Source organism: Bos grunniens, chromosome 17 (assembly GCF_055505025.1).
Source record: "Bos grunniens cultivar Pamir isolate PY7600 chromosome 17, Bosgru_T2T1.0, whole genome shotgun sequence".
NCBI lineage: Eukaryota > Metazoa > Chordata > Mammalia > Artiodactyla > Bovidae > Bos > Bos grunniens.
The window spans coordinates 6880288-6899702 of NC_141181.1; the positions used below are offsets into that span (position 1 = coordinate 6880288).

At 39.7% G+C, this 19415-nt stretch overlaps 1 protein-coding gene across 25 annotated transcripts in view; it reads left to right on the plus strand.

Moving 5' to 3' along the window:
• Positions 1 to 12707, plus strand: part of SH3D19 (SH3 domain containing 19) — a 204548-nt gene extending 191841 nt beyond the window's left edge. For all 25 annotated transcript variants that reach the window (XM_086346344.1, XM_086346345.1, XM_086346354.1 and 22 more), the window contains 6 exons: positions 234 to 289; positions 2744 to 2946; positions 3655 to 3707; positions 6734 to 6920; positions 7329 to 7426; positions 10757 to 12707. In XM_086346344.1, coding sequence (XP_086202470.1) covers positions 234 to 289; positions 2744 to 2946; positions 3655 to 3707; positions 6734 to 6920; positions 7329 to 7426; positions 10757 to 10873 — 714 coding nt within the window. In that variant the 3' untranslated portion in view covers positions 10874 to 12707. The remainder of the gene's footprint in view (positions 1 to 233; positions 290 to 2743; positions 2947 to 3654; positions 3708 to 6733; positions 6921 to 7328; positions 7427 to 10756) is intronic.
• The last annotated feature ends 6708 nt before the right edge of the window (positions 12708 to 19415 follow it).

The following is a 19415-nucleotide window of genomic DNA, read 5'->3' on the forward strand; positions in this document are numbered from 1 at the left end:
CAGCAAATAAGAGGAAGATGGGTTGTCTATACAAGAAGGGCCACATCACAAGTTATGGAGTTTTTTCAAAACCCAAATTCTGGATTTCGTACCTTTTTAGCATCTATGGTATGTTTTGTCAATTTAATACCTAGCTAAACTGGTTAACCTCAGCTGTAAATTTCCTAATTACTTAGCCTTAAATTTATCTTATGAAATAATACAATTGTTGCCTTGATTTTTGTCTTTACTAGATTGATGTTCCAGGAGGAAATGGGAAACAGGAATCCATCTCATCTCATTGTGTTAAGTAAGTTTTACTTGTGTTCTTTTGCACAAAATACAAAGGATGTGAGCATTTATATCATAAAGAATTAACAAGCTTAAACACTTCAGATGCATGATTATTCAGATTCTCAGTATGTCTTTTTTAATTATGAGGAAAACGACTTGTTTAAAAATCCTGATGAAATTGCAGCATGCTGATAGTGGCAACCCTCTGTGCCAATGTAGGGCGTATAGACAGCCACGGTCTGTCCTGGTGCTTCCCACAGCCGAACCTTGTCTGAAGAGACAGGTTTCATCATCCACTGCATTTTATGTTGGCCTTCTGGTATTTATCTACCAAACTGATTTCTAGAAAGTTCAAATATTTTTGTCATAGTGTTAAGGAACCATTGACCAAAACCACCTGCGTTGACCAGGCATGATGATAACCACTTGAACAAGTTGTCTCACAATAGGAGGTCCCAATAAGAAGCATGAAAACTAACCAGGAAAATTTGGGAGAGGCCAAAAAAAGGAGGAGATGCCTGCCCATAATATGTCTTATAAAACTAACTGGAAGAATTTGGGAGGGGCCAAAAGGAGGGGAGATGCCAGCCTATAATATGTCCTACCAACGTCCCAGAATCCTTCCTGCTGAAATTCTTCTTGGCTGATCAATGCACACGCCACCAGGAAGGACCCTGAGTCAGAGACAACCAGGAGGCTCACCCCATTACAGTAAAACCTGGGACTGCCAGTCGTGTGGCAGAGCAGTCCTTCTGGGTTCCCTTACCCTGCTGCTCTCCACCCGGGCGCCCCTTCCCAACAAAGCTTCTTGCTTTGTCAGCCCATGTGTCTCCTCAGACAGTTCATTTCTGAGTGTTCGACAAGAGCCCACTCTCTCCTCCAACAATAGAAAGTATTTAAACCTAATAGAAATATGAAGTCTACAGATCTGCCAGGTATGTTGTATTGTTTTGTTTTTGAAAGTATCTAGAAGAAAGTAAATCCCATGGATGGAGGACCCTGGTGGGCCGCAGTCCATGGGGTTGCTAAGAGTCAGACACGACTGAGCGACTTCACTTTCACTTCTCACTTTTATGCACTGGAGAAGGAAATGGCAACCCACTCCAGTGTTCTTGCCTGGAGAATCCCAGGGACAGGGGAGCCTGGTGGGCTGCCGTCTATGGGGTCGCTCAGAGTCGGACACGACTGAAGCGACGTAGCAGCAGCAGAAGAAAGTAAAGGAGGAGTTAATTTGGAGGAGGCTTCTTTTATGTTTGAAGACCTTTCTGTGAATTTATGTATCCTTTTCTGCATCATTGTAACTCCTTTGTGATTTAAAACATTGCCACAATGCAACTTTATATTCCAGTTAAATGAGCAAATTAATAGAATGCAGTACCTCCTGAAGACTGTAAACCTGTCTTTGAATAGGTCAGACATAAGAAGATATGCTCTCTGAGGACTTCAGAAAATAAATGCAAAGGTTATCACAAATAAGAAAGCTTCTGAGGCCACAATAGTTTAATTCTGTTTCAGGTTCAGCTTTTCTCCTGTTTTTAAGCAGTGTTCACTGTGTCAGCAGGTTGAATTTGAAGTGGGCTTTCATAGCCGTTGATCCACTGACCTGACTTAAATCAGACTTTGATTGCAGCCAGTACCAACCTTTTCTTTTCAGGCAATTGCCTCTCCTTTGTCATTGCCTTTGAAACTTCCTTTCTGAAGCCTCAAGTCGAAGGTTTGGTATACAGTCATGTCTTCGAGGGATGCAATTTCATCTCTGTTTTTATCTTATTATCAGTCAGAATTGCAGATCATTTAAGGATTGTTCCAATTCTCAGAAATGAAGCCTTTTTAAAGGAGATACAAAAATCACTTTAAAACAACAGTATTAGGTATAAGATTAAATGTTATAAGATAATGTGCCGAGTGTGTTTTCTTTGAACCTCCTAGTTTTGAAGACCATTCATCTATATACAGAACTCACTGATTCAGCATGTCTTAAGCATCTACCCTGCCCAGCTGATGCCCATTGCATTTCTGCCATGAAAGTTTGATGTCTTGCCCTGAGATCCTCAGGATTAATACTTCTAAACTCAGTGTGTTTATGACTGAGAGGGTTCAGACTCGGCCCTGGATTACTGTGGCCCAGGGATACAAAAACATGGAGACTGGGGGGATTCTGTCCTGAAAAGGTGATCAAAAGGTGTGACAACCTAAACCAACCGCCAGCTGCTTATCTGGCATTCTGCATGTGCTAGAAACCTTGACTTTAGCCTTTCTGAGTGAAACAGGCTCGAATCTACAAAGTAAGGACTGTCATTTAGAAATGTAGCTTATTCTTTTTCATGGAAATTTTAAATTATGCCTAGTATATCTTGTTTCAAAGTAAATACAAAATAAATATTCACTGAAGGATTAAATGAGGGTTTCCAGGCATTTTGAAAGTTAGTAGTGCCTAGTTTAACCCACAAATGTGATCTTCTTTCTTCAGAGGCCCAAGGTGTGTTGCTCGATTTGAGTATATTGGAGACCAGAAGGACGAGTTAAGTTTCTCAGAGGGAGAAATTATTATTCTTAAAGAGTATGTGAATGATGAGTGGGCGAGAGGAGAACTTGGAGACAGATCTGGAATCTTCCCCCTTAACTTTGTGGAACTCATTGAGGATCATCCCACTTCTGGTACAAATGTTTTAAGTGAGTATTGAGAATATGGCTTTTTATTGTGTACTATCCTAATTCAAATAAACCAGGTAATAGGTTAATACTTAAGTTGAATAATAATCCATATTGCCATATTTTTTAGGGTAGAAGGAAAAATGATTTTTAAATGGTATTTGTCATGTTGGGGATAGTCATTATTGGGGCAGTCTCTCAAAGAGCTGGCATTTGCATTTTAGATGATTAGCAGTAGCTTCATGTTTTTTTTACTAAAGTTGCTCAGTCATGTCCAACTCTTTGCAACCCCATGGGCTACACAGTCTGTGGACTTCTCCAGGCCAGAATACTGGAGTGGGTAGCCTTTCCCTTCTCCAGGGGATCTTCCCGACCCAAGAATTGAACCGGGTCTTCTTCATTGCAGGTGGGTTCTTTACCAACTGAGCTATCAGGGAAGCCGTTCATATTAGCTATCAGGGAAGCTTCATGTTAGAGATGGCAAAAAAAAGAATCATCAACTTTTAAACAGAAATGGCCTGTAGAGTATAACTAATGCGTTTCCTCTTTCAGTCTACAGTAAAGAAAACAAACCCAGAGAATGTAGTTTGTACTGGCCTGGCAAAGCTAGTAGCCAGTAGGTGAAGAGACTGATCTGGAATCCCAGACTTTTTACTTTCCTCTGAAAGATTTTCCCCAATGCTGTGTGGTCTTTACATCTCAAGTTTTGATTTTTCTTTTAAAATATAGGCACAAAGGTACCACCAAAGACCAAAAAAGAAGATTCTGGTGCAAATTCTCAGGTAGGCTGCTTGAATAGATAACTGTGGTGAAAGCCAAGTTTTATCTCTGGGAGGACTATTAAAATCATAATTATCAAAAGCAGTGTTTAATTTTTTAATTCGTGTAGCAGATATTTGAGGTAAATAGGTGATCAATGCCTTTCTTGCTCACAGAGCTCATCATACAAATGAATTAGAAAAACATACAAACACTGATAAAAATTAACGAGGAAAGAGACATTATTGGAATATTCATGAAAGAGATAGTATAAGTGGCTGATAGTAAAAAAGGTTTGTTTTGGGGTTTTTTTGGCCGCGCACCTTGGTTCCCTGTCCAGGTCTCAAACCCATGCTCCCTGTGTTGGGAGCACAGAGTTTTAACCACTGGACCATCGGGAAGTCCCTAAGAAAGTCATTTAACCTTACAGTAATCAAAGAAAGGCCTTGTAAGGAGACAGTAAAATACCATTTAACATATCTAGTTAACCAAAGATTCAGTACAACAACAGCAAACAAGTAATTACAGGTAAGTGATTGTTAAAAGAGGAAAAGTACAGATTATTGTTATTGTTTTTATCTCTCACCCTAAAGATGAAAAATGAGACAAGGTTTTAGTCACAAAGATGGTCATAGTGGCGTTATTATAATGTGAAAAAACTGGAAATAACCTGAATATAGCCATTATTGGGAAAATGTTCTGAGGCCATGAAAAACTAGATTTGTAAAGTAAATGTCATGGGAGGAAAACATATAGTGAAACTGAATATACAGCATAAAAAGACTAGCAGGAAATGTATTTAAGTTGTTAACATTCAGTTTCCTTAGGTGGTTAACATTATAGATCAGATCAGTCGCTCAGTCGTGTCCGATTCTTCTCTACCCCATGAATCGCAGCACGCCAGGCCTCCCTGTCCATCACCAACTCCCGGAGTTCACTGAGACTCACGTCCATTGAGTCGGTGATGCCATCTAGCCGTCTCATCCTCTGCCGTCCCCTTCTCCTCCTGCCCCCAATCCCTCCCAGCATCAGAGTCTTTTCCAATGAGTCAACTCTTCGCATGAGGTGGCCAAAGTACTGGAGTTTGGGTATATTTCCCATTCTTCATACATTTCTGAACTTGCCAAATGTTCAGGAACATTTGCATTATTTTATAGTGGGAGAGAGAAAAAATGTAGTAAAATTTTTAGTGTTTAGCATGACTTCCAAAGTTCAAACTGGACAGGAGTGTGAGTGACTTCCATCGTTTTTTGTGACAGGTTTTAGGAGACGAGCCTGACAGGGTCGTTGTTTGTCACAATGTCAGGGGTCACTGGGCTGTGTGTCTCAGTTCTTTCATCCCCCCACTGATCGTTAAACAGGAAAGAAAGTGACCACAGTTCTTCGAAAGGAAACGTCCTCATGGTGGCCACTGTTGCCCAGGAGTGACAAGGACTCTTCTGTAGAGTTGGTTTCTCAAGTGCGGGAACAAGAGGAGAGGGTTAGGCTTTTTGTTTGCTTAGTCGTTGTTTCTCTTTGAAGCCATCAACTGCTGAGCACTTAAGGTGTGCCAGGCCCTGTGCTGAGCAGTCTACATGCAACACCTCGTTTGACCCCACGTGAGCCCTAAGATGAAGCTAAGGCTTAGCGTAGTGAAACGCCTTGCCCTGTGTTAACTGGGAGTGACAGAACTGGTCTGGAACCCAGGCCCATCTGGCTCTAAGCTTTTGATCTTAGTGTAATCTTTGCCTCCCTGCTTGAGCTTCTTGAACACAGGGCTCCCATCCGAGTTCGCAGAGACTCCTTGTCACAGAGCAGAACCCTCTTATGATGTGTTTGCAGCAAAAAGCATTCTTGTTGGAGCATGAACCATCACGCCAGGTGGTTACCCTGCCAGCCTTGAAGCGAACTGTGACTTGAAAAATTAGAAGTGTGGACTGATGGAGACTTGGGCCATGGGGTCCGATAACCTCTCAGCCAGGTGGTGTGCTCACTGTTCAGTCATGTGCACACTCGTGTCCAACTGTTTGCAACTCCATGGGCTGTAGCCCACCAAGCTCCTCTGTCCATGGAATTTTCTAGGCAAGAATACTGAAGTGAGTTGCCATTTCCTCCTCCAGGGATCTTCTTGATCCAGGGATGGAACCTATATCTCCTGCATTGCAGGCAGATCCTTTGTTGCTGAGTCACCAGGTAAAGACCTGGGAATTAACAGACTGCCCATTCTGATCCTTCCTAATTTAGGTAAAGAGCTTCACTGAAAATTATATGCTTGGAAATTCCCTGGAAGTCCAGTGGTTAGGATTCTGGGCTTCCAATACCAAGAGCCTGGGTTCAATCCCTGGTCTGGGAATTAAAATCCCACAAGCTTGTAAAGCAATTATCCTTCAATAAAAAATAAATTAATAAAAAAATCCCACAAGCTGCACTGTGTGGCCAAAAAAAAAGAAAAAAGGAAAATTATATGTTTGCCAGAATGTTTTCATAGTGTCATAAATACTATATACAAATATGATAAGCTGTTATCTAATTTTTTAATGTAACTAATGTCATAGATCATGAGCTTCCCAGTTGGTGCTAGTGGTAAAGAGCCCACCTGCCAATGCAGAAGACATTGCAGGAGACATAGGTTCAGTCCCTGGGTTGGGAAGATCCCCTGAAGGAGGGCCTGGCAACCCACTCCAGTATTCTTACCTGGAGAATCCCATGTACAGAGGAGCCTGGCAGGCTACAGTCCGTGGAGTTGCAGAGAGTCGGACATGTCTGAAGTGACTTAGCACACACAATGTCATAGACTGTAATTAGAAAGAAACTTTTACTTAAGCATTATATATCCCTTAAAAGCAAAAGTCACAAATTTTATCACATGTCATTTAGAATTTTAAGAAAAAGTTACTGGGAGCTTTAATTTCTGAAACTCACTAGTGACGTTAGGTATTGAGTGATTTAAAGTGGCCCTCAGACTTTGAAATGTTATGACCCCTTAGTTTTTTTGCCACCACTTTTTAAGCTTTGTGAAAATTAATCTGAAATAAAATTTCACGTTTCTTACCAAACTGATTTGTAACAGGAGAACAATCTTTGTGGAGAATGGTGCGAAGCTCTGCACAGTTTCATGGCAGAGACCAGTGAAGACTTAGCCTTCAAGAGGGGAGACCGGATCCTGATCCTGGAGCGAGTGGACTCCGACTGGTACAAAGGCAGACTGCGGGGCCGAGAGGGCATCTTCCCTGCCGTCTTTGTGCGGCCCTGCTCAGGTACCACTGCTGCCCGGGAGGCTCTTACCCTCCAAGGGGACCCCCAAGACCTTTGAAATGATACTGATTTCTTGTTCCTCTGGCCGTGCTCAATTTCAGTTGTTTGCCTGTTTTTGAAAGTTAATTCATAAGGTTATGCAAACTTTCTGCATATAATTTGTTGAAGTTATGGGGGAAAAAGAGATAAAGATACCTTTAATCAATAATGGCTAGTTTTATCTCCTGAATATATTTTCTGTAATTTTTTTTCTGCTAAGAGAACATCCTTCATCTTTTTGCAAGTTAAAATAAATTCAAAATTAATTGAAAATATTATGTCCTGGAAGTGACGAGGGGATTTCTTAAAATGTTTGATTTGTGTTTTAGTCAATGACTTTCTATGTATTTGAATTTTTGGTGTCTTCATAGCTGAGGCAAAAGGTGTGGCTGCTTTATCACTGAAGGGGAGGAAGGCCAAAGCCTTGTATGATTTCCATGGGGAGAATGAAGATGAGCTTTCCTTCAAGGTCAGAATGTGTATCTCTTTTGTAACTGCATTAAGCAGCTGTAAATTTTGAAATGTTTTCAGGGTGAACACTTGCATGGAGTATTGATCACTGATCAAGAATGAACAGATCTCAGACCCTCATTCTTAAGGATGAGATTAGAAAAGTGATTAGGGCAAATGTATATTATCAGCAGATCATTTAAGTACTTTAAAGTCTTATTGATATTGCTAGACCCACAGTTGCCTAACAAATTCCTTATTCCTCAGCCTTATGACATGCGATCTCACTAATGCTGGAGGTTTCACTGGAAGCCCTAGTAAAGGACAGTCCTCAGACTTCCCTGGTGGTCTCCAAGTTAAGATTCTGTGCTTCCACTCCAGGGAACACATGCTTGATCCCTGGTTCAGGAATTAAGATCCCATGATGCCACGTGGCTCAGCCAAAGTAAAGAAGGGATGATCCTCTGCAGGGCCCTTGCAGCCTGCTGCTGTCGCGTCATGAAACCAGTGGGGAAGCCAGGTGGCCCCTACTACAGCTGGCCTCTGCAGCAGTGCCTCACAAGGCTCTGGAGTCTTATCCACAGAGATACTGAATAGACTTTGGGTAGTGAACCCAAAAGATTAAGGTACTTTGAGGAGGGTTTTTTAAGAAGCCTAAAGCCTAACCTTAATCTTAAACAGAATACTTGCATGATCCTGTTTCCACATCCACAGGTGGATTGTGCTCAGAGGAGCGTACCCAGGGCAGTACTGTGGTATTGGGCCAGATGCTGTCAGAAGAGTTGTCAGGCAGTGGGAAATTCTCCATCATTGGAGGTACTCAGAGGGAATTAGAGTATCCAGGAGTGACTGGACAAGATGAGACTTAAGACAGTGGGTACCCACATAAGGTTTACACCTGTATACAACAAAATGAGGAAAACAGCGATGGCTGGGGATGTGGAGGCTTTAGGGGAGTCATGGAGAAAGGTGGCATGCTGAGATATGTCAGTATAAGGTTGCTAACTTTTCTGTTTTGTGATGGAGTTTACTTTCTTCTGAGAATTTCTTTTTCATATTAAAATGTCATTTCCATTATAAAATATTACTAGTAAATGATACATATTTCTTACACAAAATTATAATTGGTAACCCTATATGTTTCTTTCTCTTTTTAATTTCTTGGTCCATAAAATCCAAATGTTTAGAAACTGTTGCCCTAGTCCTTTTCAATCTTGAGAGTCAATGGCTCAAAATTAATTCCTTTTATCCTCAAGTATAATGTTACTGTGAGTGAACCCTCTGGATTCAGACTTCAGTTTTGGCCTTCATTTAGGTTATGTCAGTATAATCATCCAGAAAATAGGTTGTCTTCAGGCATTTTTACAAATGCCTGACTGTAAGCGAGATAGTTCTAGAGTCTTTTAGTTAAGGGATGCCGTACCATTTTAAGTATTGTTGATCATTAATATTTTATTCAATATCCACAGAATATTAGTAAATAAAACTTTTTAAAAATTGTCCTAGCTCTCAGAAAACAGATGTGGCATATATGTATATATGAATCAGAGCTAAGAAAAACAGTTTTACAATACAGTATACTAACGCATATATATGGAATTTAGAAAGATGGTAACAATAACCCTGTATACGAGATAGCAAAAGAGACACTGATGTACAGAATAGTCTTTTGGACTCTGTGGGAGAGGGAGAGGGTGGGATGATTTGGGAGAATGGCATTGAAATACGTATAATATCATATATGGAATGAGTCGCCAGTCCAGGTTCGAGGCACGATACTGGATGCTTGGGGCTGGTGCACTGGGACGACCCAGAGGGAGGGTATGGGGAGGGAGGAGGGAGGAGGGTTCAGGATGGGGAACACATGTATACCTCTGGCGGATTCATTTCGAAATCTGGCAAAACCAATACAATATTGTAAAGTTTAAAAATAAAATAAAATTAAAAAAAAATAAGCGCACACACACAAAAAAAGGAAAATAGTTTTAGTCAAGGATTATAATTTAGGAACCAGAAGGAACTTATAACAGAAACTTTAAATGCCAAAATTTTTACATATTTTAGCAGAGTAAACTAAATTAATGACATTAGATTGTCAACATTTTCCATTAAGAATGGCCTTAAATCAAACCAGTTTTCCAAAGGGCAGTGTCCTAGGGCTACAAATAAATCCATTTAACCTGATAAAAGATATCCTTAAAAGTAGCCAGGGTATTCTTGGACCATTACAGAATCTTAAACTCAGGTTCCAGGAAATGGCTAGAAACCGTAAAGAACAAAATAGTTTCAGGAGATAATTTCAAAACTTATGTCTTCATCTGTTGAGATAGTATAATTCATACAGGAGTAAGACACCTAGCCCTTTGACTAGCCCAGGGAAGACAATCGCGTGCTGAGTCAGGGACAGGGAGGATGCAGTGTGATATTAAGGCCGTGGAGGAGTGGACTGCGCCAAACGGTAGAGGAGAATGCCATTATGTGGAAGAACAGATGTAGAGCACAAAATGCTCAGGAGGCTGAGAAAAGGCCATTTTAGTAAAAACCTGTCTAAGTAGAAAGGTAGACTGTATAATGTGGTGACCGCATGCCTAATGGTTAACATTAGGTTATCCATTATGATTCCTGGATAGGCCCTGGAATCACTCTAGATATGAATCCTCTTCCTACCACTCACCGACACGCAGCACTGAGCAAGTCATGTAATCCCTCGGAGTTTCAGTTTCCTTTTCTATAAAATAAGGAAATCTATAAAAATATTTCTCAAAAATGGGGAAACAATAGTACCACTTCTAGGACTGCAGTATTGTTTAAATGAGTTAATTTTCACTATTCTTAGTTTGATAACAAATAAAAATAAAATAAATGAGTGAGTTCCCATAAAGCACACAAAAAAGGACGAGGCACACATACAGTGAGCATACAGCCCCTCTCGCCAGCAAGTCTTTGCGCGTCGCCCGGGATGAGGCCTCCCCAGACTGCCGATGCGGTGGCAGCTCACACTTTCTGCCCGCCTCTGCTGGCTGTTATTCGTCTCCCACCTCTGGAATAAGGTCTTTCTTCATTGCTGTATCCATAGAGCCCAGAAGTGTCTGACACGTAGTGGGTGTCTGATAAATAATTGTTATTTGGGGAAAAAATTTCTCTATATATACTATGGTAGCTGGTATTTTTATTTATTAAATAATAATTTTAGATTAGGAGTGGTGAATTTGAGGGGCACAAAATACAACCTGGAAATGCAACAAAGTCGACAGTGACAGAGGAATGGGGTTTGAGGAAAAGAAGCAGCTTAACATGTGTACACTCAGCAGAAACTTAATAATTAGTTTCAATTCCTGTTTTTCTACAGGCTGGAGACATAATAACAGAGCTGGAATCTGTCGATGATGACTGGATGAGTGGAGAACTGATGGGAAAATCTGGAATATTTCCCAAAACGTACATTCAGTTTTTACAAGTTAGCTAAAGGTGATGCTTGACTGTGCTCCTTGGCACAGAAACTCACTTGAACTCTCACTTTGACTATCAGATATGTTTTTGCACTATTTTTTTAAGCGGAAAGAAATATTGATGCTGTATACGGTATACTAGAATTTTCTGAAAGCAGAAAACATCTTGATTTTGTAGTTAGCTTTCACTCACATTAGAAACGTGCGCATGGAACCCATGTGCACATTTCCACCAAGGAGGACATCAAGCAGGAGCAAGGCAGGCAGCCCCTCCCCCGGCAGAGCGTCTGGAGACAGGGCTGCACTGGGACACTTACAAGCGAACACTGCACTTGGACGTCTGTGTTCATCAGCGCAAGTAAAGTATCCGTGCTTCTTCAATTTTCACTTCAGTTTTAAAAGAGGACATTTGTTATTCTACATGCTGTAACTCTCAGGCGATGGTTGGTAACCTAAATTTCATTTTTGACATTCAAATTAATTCTGACAGCTTGAGAGCATTATCCTTATGACCAGGGCAAAGCCTTGTTTCAGAAGGGAGTAGTTCATTGACCAGTGGAGCCTTGGTGAGCACGTGGTGAATCAGCTCACAGTCACCAAATGCTCCTGTGTTGCCAGATGTTTTCCCTTTGTCCCAGAGTCTGAAAGTGGTTAAAATTTGATGCATAAGAACCAAAACCACCCTGAAAAGCCTTGCTAATAGAACTAACTCTTTCACATACCTGCAGTACTTCTTTCTTTCCTCTGTGTATACTTTATGTTAACAGGGTTATTATAAAGCACATTTTCTGATTCTGTAATCATTCTTTTGACAATTACTGGTACTCAAAGAAAAATTCATTTTCTTTGTGTTACCCCAGTAATACATAAAAGCTGTGTCTTGTTACAGTGGTACATTATGAATCACATATATATATCTCAGAATACAGAGCAACTGTTAAGATGGAAAACAATGCCAAACCCGCAGCTCATTCTTCCAAATATAACCAGAGCTAAAAATAATTTGAGAATCTGAAGGCTAATACTTTCGGGGTTGTTTTTTTCCCCCCAGCTCATCCCTGCAGTTTTTAGAGTAAAAAAAAAACCCACTTTCCTGCTACCCATTGTTATGCACTCCAGGCTTAAGATGAAAGTCTTAAAGCTAAAAAGTGGTTCATTGTGAAACTGAATCAATTACAGCTTATCGGCTGAAGCCAAATATATTGGTTGAAGACAATCTTTCAAACAGATCAATGGAATAGAATTTCATTGGAAATGTAAAACACTTTCCCAACAATGTTCATAACTTTCTTCTGTTTTTGAGAAGAGTTTCATATGCTGGGCCACTTTTTTGCTTTTGTTTTTGTTTCCATTGTCCAAAAAGTTAGGCAGTTAAGTGATGAAACCATTATGTGAACACCATTTGGGGTTCTGTACCGGAGGAGAGACTTACCTTGTCTTTGACTAAAGTTCATTTTCCAGTATATGGTTACAGTTGATTTCAGGGTATGGGAGCTGTTTCTTTTTTTTTTTAACATGTTTTGGGTATAGAAGATGGAATAAAGAAAACTGGTCAAATATCACTCAAGAGTAATTTCATAAGAAATGGATGGCTTAAAGCATTGTCTCAACTAAATTCCTATTTGCAGCAAGCTTGTATAACAGCAGGAAGGTGAGACTCGGGGGGACTGGGATAGGGCATGAGGTATATTTCTTTGCCTGTGTAATCTTAACATCTTACATCAAAAATCATGAAAACTTAGCTTTATTGGAGAAAAATATTCCTCTTAAATTTTGGCCTCTGTCAGCAGAATGATAAGTGCAATAGGTGTGTATCTACTTGACACTATAATAAACTGAACTGAACTTTCAGAGTGCATTTCTCTTACATACTAGACTGAGGTTTTTGAGAATGGAGATGATATCTTATCTTTTTATCTCTAGCCGTTTGCACCATATAGGCTCAATAGAGGCTTGTTGGTTGGTTGGCTGGCTGGAGGGATAGGGATAACTTTCATGTAATAGTGATACTATTTTGGAGCCACTATGATCCAAGTATCTTTCCTCTTTAATTTACTGACAGAAAACTTCGTTGAAACAAAACTTGCAGTTATATGTCTTCCACTCCATCATGCTACATTTTTTGTCATTTATTACCTACTCAGCTGATGAGACGTAAAAAGGTAGCATGGTTTAAGTTTTCACAGGTACTTTCTTATTCTGTGTATTGATTGAACATGACTTTTATACTCAGTGAATCTCATAGTGGAGAAATAGAAATGTATTCTTGCTCTTTTCAGGAATTTAGGTTGAAAACCTAATATTGTTCATCCAAGCCACTGCAAACTAGGATCTCCAAATCCTTTTTCTTTGGTGGGTTAAACTAGAGAAGTCATTTAATATGTTATTCTTACCCTTTTGAACACTAAAAGACCACAGATTTCTTTATAAGATGCTCTAGCTTATATGACTGAGGGGGTGGTTAATGTCATTTGTGCTCATGGGAATCACAGGTTTTTAACAGTCTGAAATATTCATTATGAAAAAGATCAGTACATTTATCAGAATTTGTTAGAACTGGCATTTGAAAAAAAATTTATTTTTCTACAGGGTTGTTATGCATCAATACTCTTAACAATAATTGTTTAGTTTTTGTTCAGCTTCTTAAGCTTAGATAAATATGCCCAGAGAAATACTGATGATATAGGCTAATTACAAAGAGATATTTGGTATTAATATAATCATTAGTGGTATATTCCTTTTAATTAATATCAAATGTAACTGGACAATATGATTCATAATTCAGTGCTATTTGAATGTCATTAATTGAATCCTTAGCAGTGAATTTTTTCAGAACTTAATAGGGAATAATTTTCTAACCTACTCCTTTATATTTCACTGTAATTATGGGGTAGAGGGGAAATAGAAAGCCTAATTCAGACCACCACCACCATCTAGGGGCCTTTTACCTAATTGCAGTCTCATCCTGTTAAACCACAGAAGTCTGCAGGTCAGAGCTCAACCTGCAGAGGTTAAATGATTTGCCTAAGGTCATACAGGTATGGCAGAGCCTAAAGCAAAACCTATCTACTGAGTCCTGATTCAGAATTTTTTATATTTGTTATGCTAAAGTGATACATTTCTTTTTAGTAGTTAAACAAGTAGAATTGGTTTATTATACAAGACTATAACTTCTTGAATATAATACTTATGACTAGAATAAGTTACAGAGAGTAAAACCTTGAATTTCTTTCTTTGAAGAAGAAATAAAGATTTGTGCTGGGCTTCTCAATTTTTATGTAGGCTATTTATATTGATGTTACCTAAAAACTCAAACATGGACTGATCCATTAATGGGGACTCCTTTTTCTGTGTAACAGGAAGTATTTGAATGCCTGGAACGTCAGATCTTGAAAGATCTGCGTCTGTAGGGCTGTGCTCTTGGCAATAGCAGAGCAGTCTTAAACTGAGATTTTTATATACGTGGAGCACAAAACATTGTTTTAGTATTTTGGACTCTAATAGATCAACTTGATTGCTTATAACTTATAAACTCAATTGCTTATAAACGTATAATAAGTTTATATTTGAGTCTGGGCCACAATCTGGATTTATTTTTAAGGAATCCTAATTGTATGTATACCATGGATTATTTATCTTCAAATACTACAAATTAGGCAATAACTCAATTAAATTTTTTTCAGGAGAATAATTCAGATTCATTATTCAGGAAGGAGAATTACCCACTGGTTTTCTGTCCTCTTTTTTAAAAATTAATGTATGTATGGGCTGTGCTGTCTTTGTTGTTGCCCACAGGCTCTGTCTAGTTGCAGCAAGCAGGGGCCACTCTTCGCTGAGGTGCATGGGCTTCTCACTGCAGTGGCTTCTCTTGTTGTGGACTACAGACTGCAGGCGCATAGGCTCAGCAGTGGTGGCTCCTGGGCTCCGAGTGCGGGCTCAGCAGTGGTGGCTCCCGGGCTCAGAGTTGTGGCTCCCGGGCTCTGAGTGTGGGCTCAGCAGCGGTGCCTCCTGGGCTCTGAGTGTGGGCTCAGCAGTTGTGGTGCAGGGGCCTAGTTGCCCCAAGGCATGTGGGTTCTTCCTTGGACCAGGGATCAAACCTGTGTCTCCTGCATTGGCAGGTGGATTCTTCCTCACTGAAGCACCAGGGAAGCCTCTGTCTCTCTTTTTTTAGCAGGAATTGACTGACAATCTTAATGTATTGGAAGTCCTAGCCACAGCAATCAGAAATAAATAAATAAAAATAAATTTTAAAAAGACATAAAAGAAACCCAAATTAGAAAGGAAAAAAGTAAACCTGTCTGCAGATGACATGATTTTATATATGAAAAATCATTAAAAGACAACCAAAAATGTGTTAGGACTAATACATGAAATTGGTTAAGTTGCAGGATACAAAATTAATATTACAGAAACCTGTTGTATTTCAATAGATGAATAATGAACTATCAGAGAAATTAAGAAAACAATCCTATTTGCAGTTGCATCAAGAGGAATAAAATACCTAGGAAAAAATCTAACCAAAGAGGTAAAAGACTTATAGTATGGAAACTATAAGACATTGATGGCAGAAAATGACAACACAAATTGAAATATATACCATGCTCACAGATTGGAAGAACTCATATTGTTAAAATGACCATACAATCCAAGACAATCTGCAGATTCAGCACAATCCCTATCAAAATACCAAAGGCATCTTTCACAGAGCTAGAAAAAAATAATTCTAAAATTTGTATGTAAACACAAAATACTCTAATCAAAACAATCTGGAGAAAGAAGAACAAAGCTAGAGCTTTAACACTCCCCAATTTCAAACTACTTTCAAAGCTACAGTCATCAAAACAGTATGGAATTGGCACAAAAACAGACACATAGGTCAATGGAACAGAATAGACAGCCCAGAAATAAACCCACACTTAAATGGACGATTAAGTCAAAGTAAGCAACAATACAATGGGGAAAAGATAACGTCTTCAGTAAATAGTGTCAGGAAACCTGGACTACGTTCTCACTCCGTACACAAAAATAAATTCAAAACGGACTGAAGACCTAAATGTGAGACCTGACACCATAGAACTTCTCTTAGAAGAAAACAGAGACGGTACGCTCTTTGATGTTGGTCTCAGCAGTATTTTTTTGGATGCATCTCCTCAAGCGAGGGAAATAAAAGCCAAAATAAATGGGACAACATCAATCTAAAAAGCTTTTGCACAGCAAAGGAAACCATGAACAAAAAAAAAGGCAGCCTACTGAATGGGAAAATAATCCAAAATATCTGGTCCTTACCAGAGACAGTAAGGACCTAACAGAAACAGAAGAGAATAAGAAGAGGTGGCAAGAATACACAGAACTATATAAAAAAGGTCTTAATGACTGGATAACCTGGCTTATCCCAGTCTAGTGGTCACTAATCTAGAGCCAGACATTATGGAGTATGAAGTCAAGTGGGCCTGAGGAAGGGTTACTACGAACAAAGCTAGCGGAGGTGATGGAATTCCAGCTGAGCTATTTCAAATCCTAAAAGATGATGCTGTGAAAGTGCTGCACTCAATATGCCAGCAAATTTGGAAAACTCCGCTGATGCCACAGGACTGGGAAAGGTCAGTTTTCATTTCAGTCCCAAAGAAGGGCATTGCCAAAGAATGTTCAAACTACCAGACAATTGCACTCATATTCCATGCTAGTAAGGTTATGCTCAAAGTCCTTCAAGCAAGGCTTCAACAGTACATGTACCGAGAACTTTCAGATGTACAAGCTGGATTTAGAAAAGGCAGAGGAACCAGAGATCAAACTGCCAACATTCGTTGGCTCATAGAGCAAGGGAATTCCAAAAAAAATATACTGCTTCATTGACTGCACTAAAGCTTTTAACTGTGTGGATCACAACAAGCTATGGAAAATCCTTAAAGAGATGGGAATATCCCTGTCTCATGAGAAACGTGTATGCATGTCAAGAAGCAACAGTTAGAACCTCACATGGAACAGCAGACTTGTGCAAATTGGGAAAGGAGTACAACAAGGTTGTATATTGTCACTGTTTTACATCATGCAAAATGCCAGGCTGGATGAATCACAAACTGGAATCAGAATTGCCAGGAGGAATATCAACTTCAGATATGAGGGTGATGCCACTCTAATGGCAGAAAGCAAAGGGGAACTAAAGAACCTCTTGATGAGGGTGAAAGAGGAGAGTGAAAAAGCTGGCTTGAAATTTAACATTAAGAAAACTAAGATCATGGTATCTGATCACATCACTTCATAGCAAATAGAAGGACAAAAAGTAGAAGCAGTGACAGATTTTCTTTTCTTGGGCTCTGAAATCACTGTCAACGGTGACTGCAGCCATGAAACTTGAAGACACTTGCTTCTTGGAAGGAAAACTATGACAAACCTAGACAGTGTATTAAGAAGCAGACACACCCCTTTGCCAACAAACGTCTGTACAGTCAAAGCTATGTTTTTATCAGTAGTTGTGTACAGATGTGAGAGTTGGACCATAAAAAAGGCTGAACACTGATGAATTGATGGTTTCAAATTCTAGTTCTGGAGAAGACTCCTGAAAGTCCTGTGGACTTCCAAAGAGATAAAACCAATCAATCCTAAAGGAAGTCAACCCTGAATATTCATTGGAAGGACAGATGCTAAACCTGAAGCTCCAATACTTTGGCCACCTGATGTGAAGAGCTAGCTTATTGGAAAAGACCCTGATGCTGGGAAAGATTGAAAGCGAAAGGAGAAAAGGGCGGCAGAGGATGAGATGATTAGATAGCATCACTGACTCAATGGACATGAACTTGAGCAAACTCCAGGAGATAGTGGAGGACAGGGAAGCCTGGCATGTGACCATGGGGTTGCAAAGAGTTGGACATGACTTAGCTACTGATCAACAACAGCATTCAAAATATATACAGAACTCATACAACACATCAAACAAATAAGCCAACTTTTAAATGGGCAGAGGATCTGAATAGACATTTTCCCAAAGAAGACATACAGATGGCCAACAGACACATGCAAAGATGCTCAGCATCACTAATTGTTCAATTCAGTTCAGTTCAGTCGCTCAGTCGTGTCCAACTCTTTGCAACTGCATGGACTGCAGCACGCCAGGCCTCCCTGTCCATCACCAACTCCCGGAGTTTACCCAAACTCATGTCCATCAAGTCGTGATGCCATCTAGCTATCTCATCCTCTGTCATCCCCTTCTCCTCCTGCCCTCAATCTTTTCCAGCATCAGGGTCTTTTCAAATGAGTCAGCTCTTCATATCAGGTGGCCAAAGTATTGGAGTTTCAGCTTCAACATCAGTCCTTCCAATGAACACACAGGACCAATCTCCTTTAGGATGGACTGGGTGGATTTCCTTGCAGTCCAAGGGACTCTCAAGAGTCTTCTCCAACACCACAGTTCAAAAGCATCAATTCTTCTGCACTCAACTTTCTTTATAGTCCAACTGGACTGGAAAAACAATACTGGAAAAACAATAGCCTTGACTAGACGGGGCCTTTGTTGGCAAAGCAATGTCTCTGCTTTTTAATATGCTGTCTAGGTTGGTCGTAACTTTCCTTCCAAGGAGTAAGCGTCTTTTAATTTCATGGCTGCAGTCACCATCTGCAGTGATTTTGGAGACCCAAAAAATAAAGTCTGCCACTGTTTCCCCATCTATTTGCCATGAAGTGATGGGACCGGATGCCATGATCTTAGTTTTCTGAATGTTGAACTTTGAGCCAACTTTTTCACTCTCCTCTTTCACTTTCATCAAGAGGCTCTTTAGTTCTTCTTCACTGTCTGCCATGAGAGTGGTTTCATCTGCATATCTGAGGTTATTGATATTTCTCCCATCAATCTTGATTCCAGCTTGTGCTTCATCCAGCCCAGTGTTTCTGATGAAACACTGTTAGGGAGATGCATATCAAACTGTTAGAGAAATGCATATCAAAACCACACCTCACACCTGTCAGAATGGCTTTTATCAAAAAGACAAATAGGTTTTGGGAATGTGGAGAAAAGGAAACCCTCATTCATTGCTGGTAGGATTGTCAGTAGGTTCAGCTACTATGAAAACAGTATGAAGTTTCCTGAAAACTTTTGAAAACAGAACTGCTGTATAATCTAGGTATTTATGAATTTGAAAAGATATATGCACCAGTGTTCATTGCAGCATTTTTATAATAGAGGACTGATAAAGAAGATGTGGGGTGTGTGTGTGTGTATACAGTGGAGTATTAGACATTATATATATATAGTGGAATATTAGACATTAAAAAATCTTGCTATTTGTGGCAACATGGTTGGATCTAGAGGATATTATGCTAAGTGAAATAAGTCAGAAGGAGAGAAACATATGGTTTTACTTTTAAGTGGAATATAAGAAACAAACCACAGAGACTTACAGACACAAATTAGTTTTCTGTGGTTTCCCAGGAGGGGTGGAGCAGAATAGGTGAAGGAGATTAAAGGGTACAAACCTCCAGTTATAAAGTAGATAAACCAATGTAATATACAGCATAAGGAATATGGTCACTATTGTAATAACTTTGGGGGGACAGTAACTTATTGTG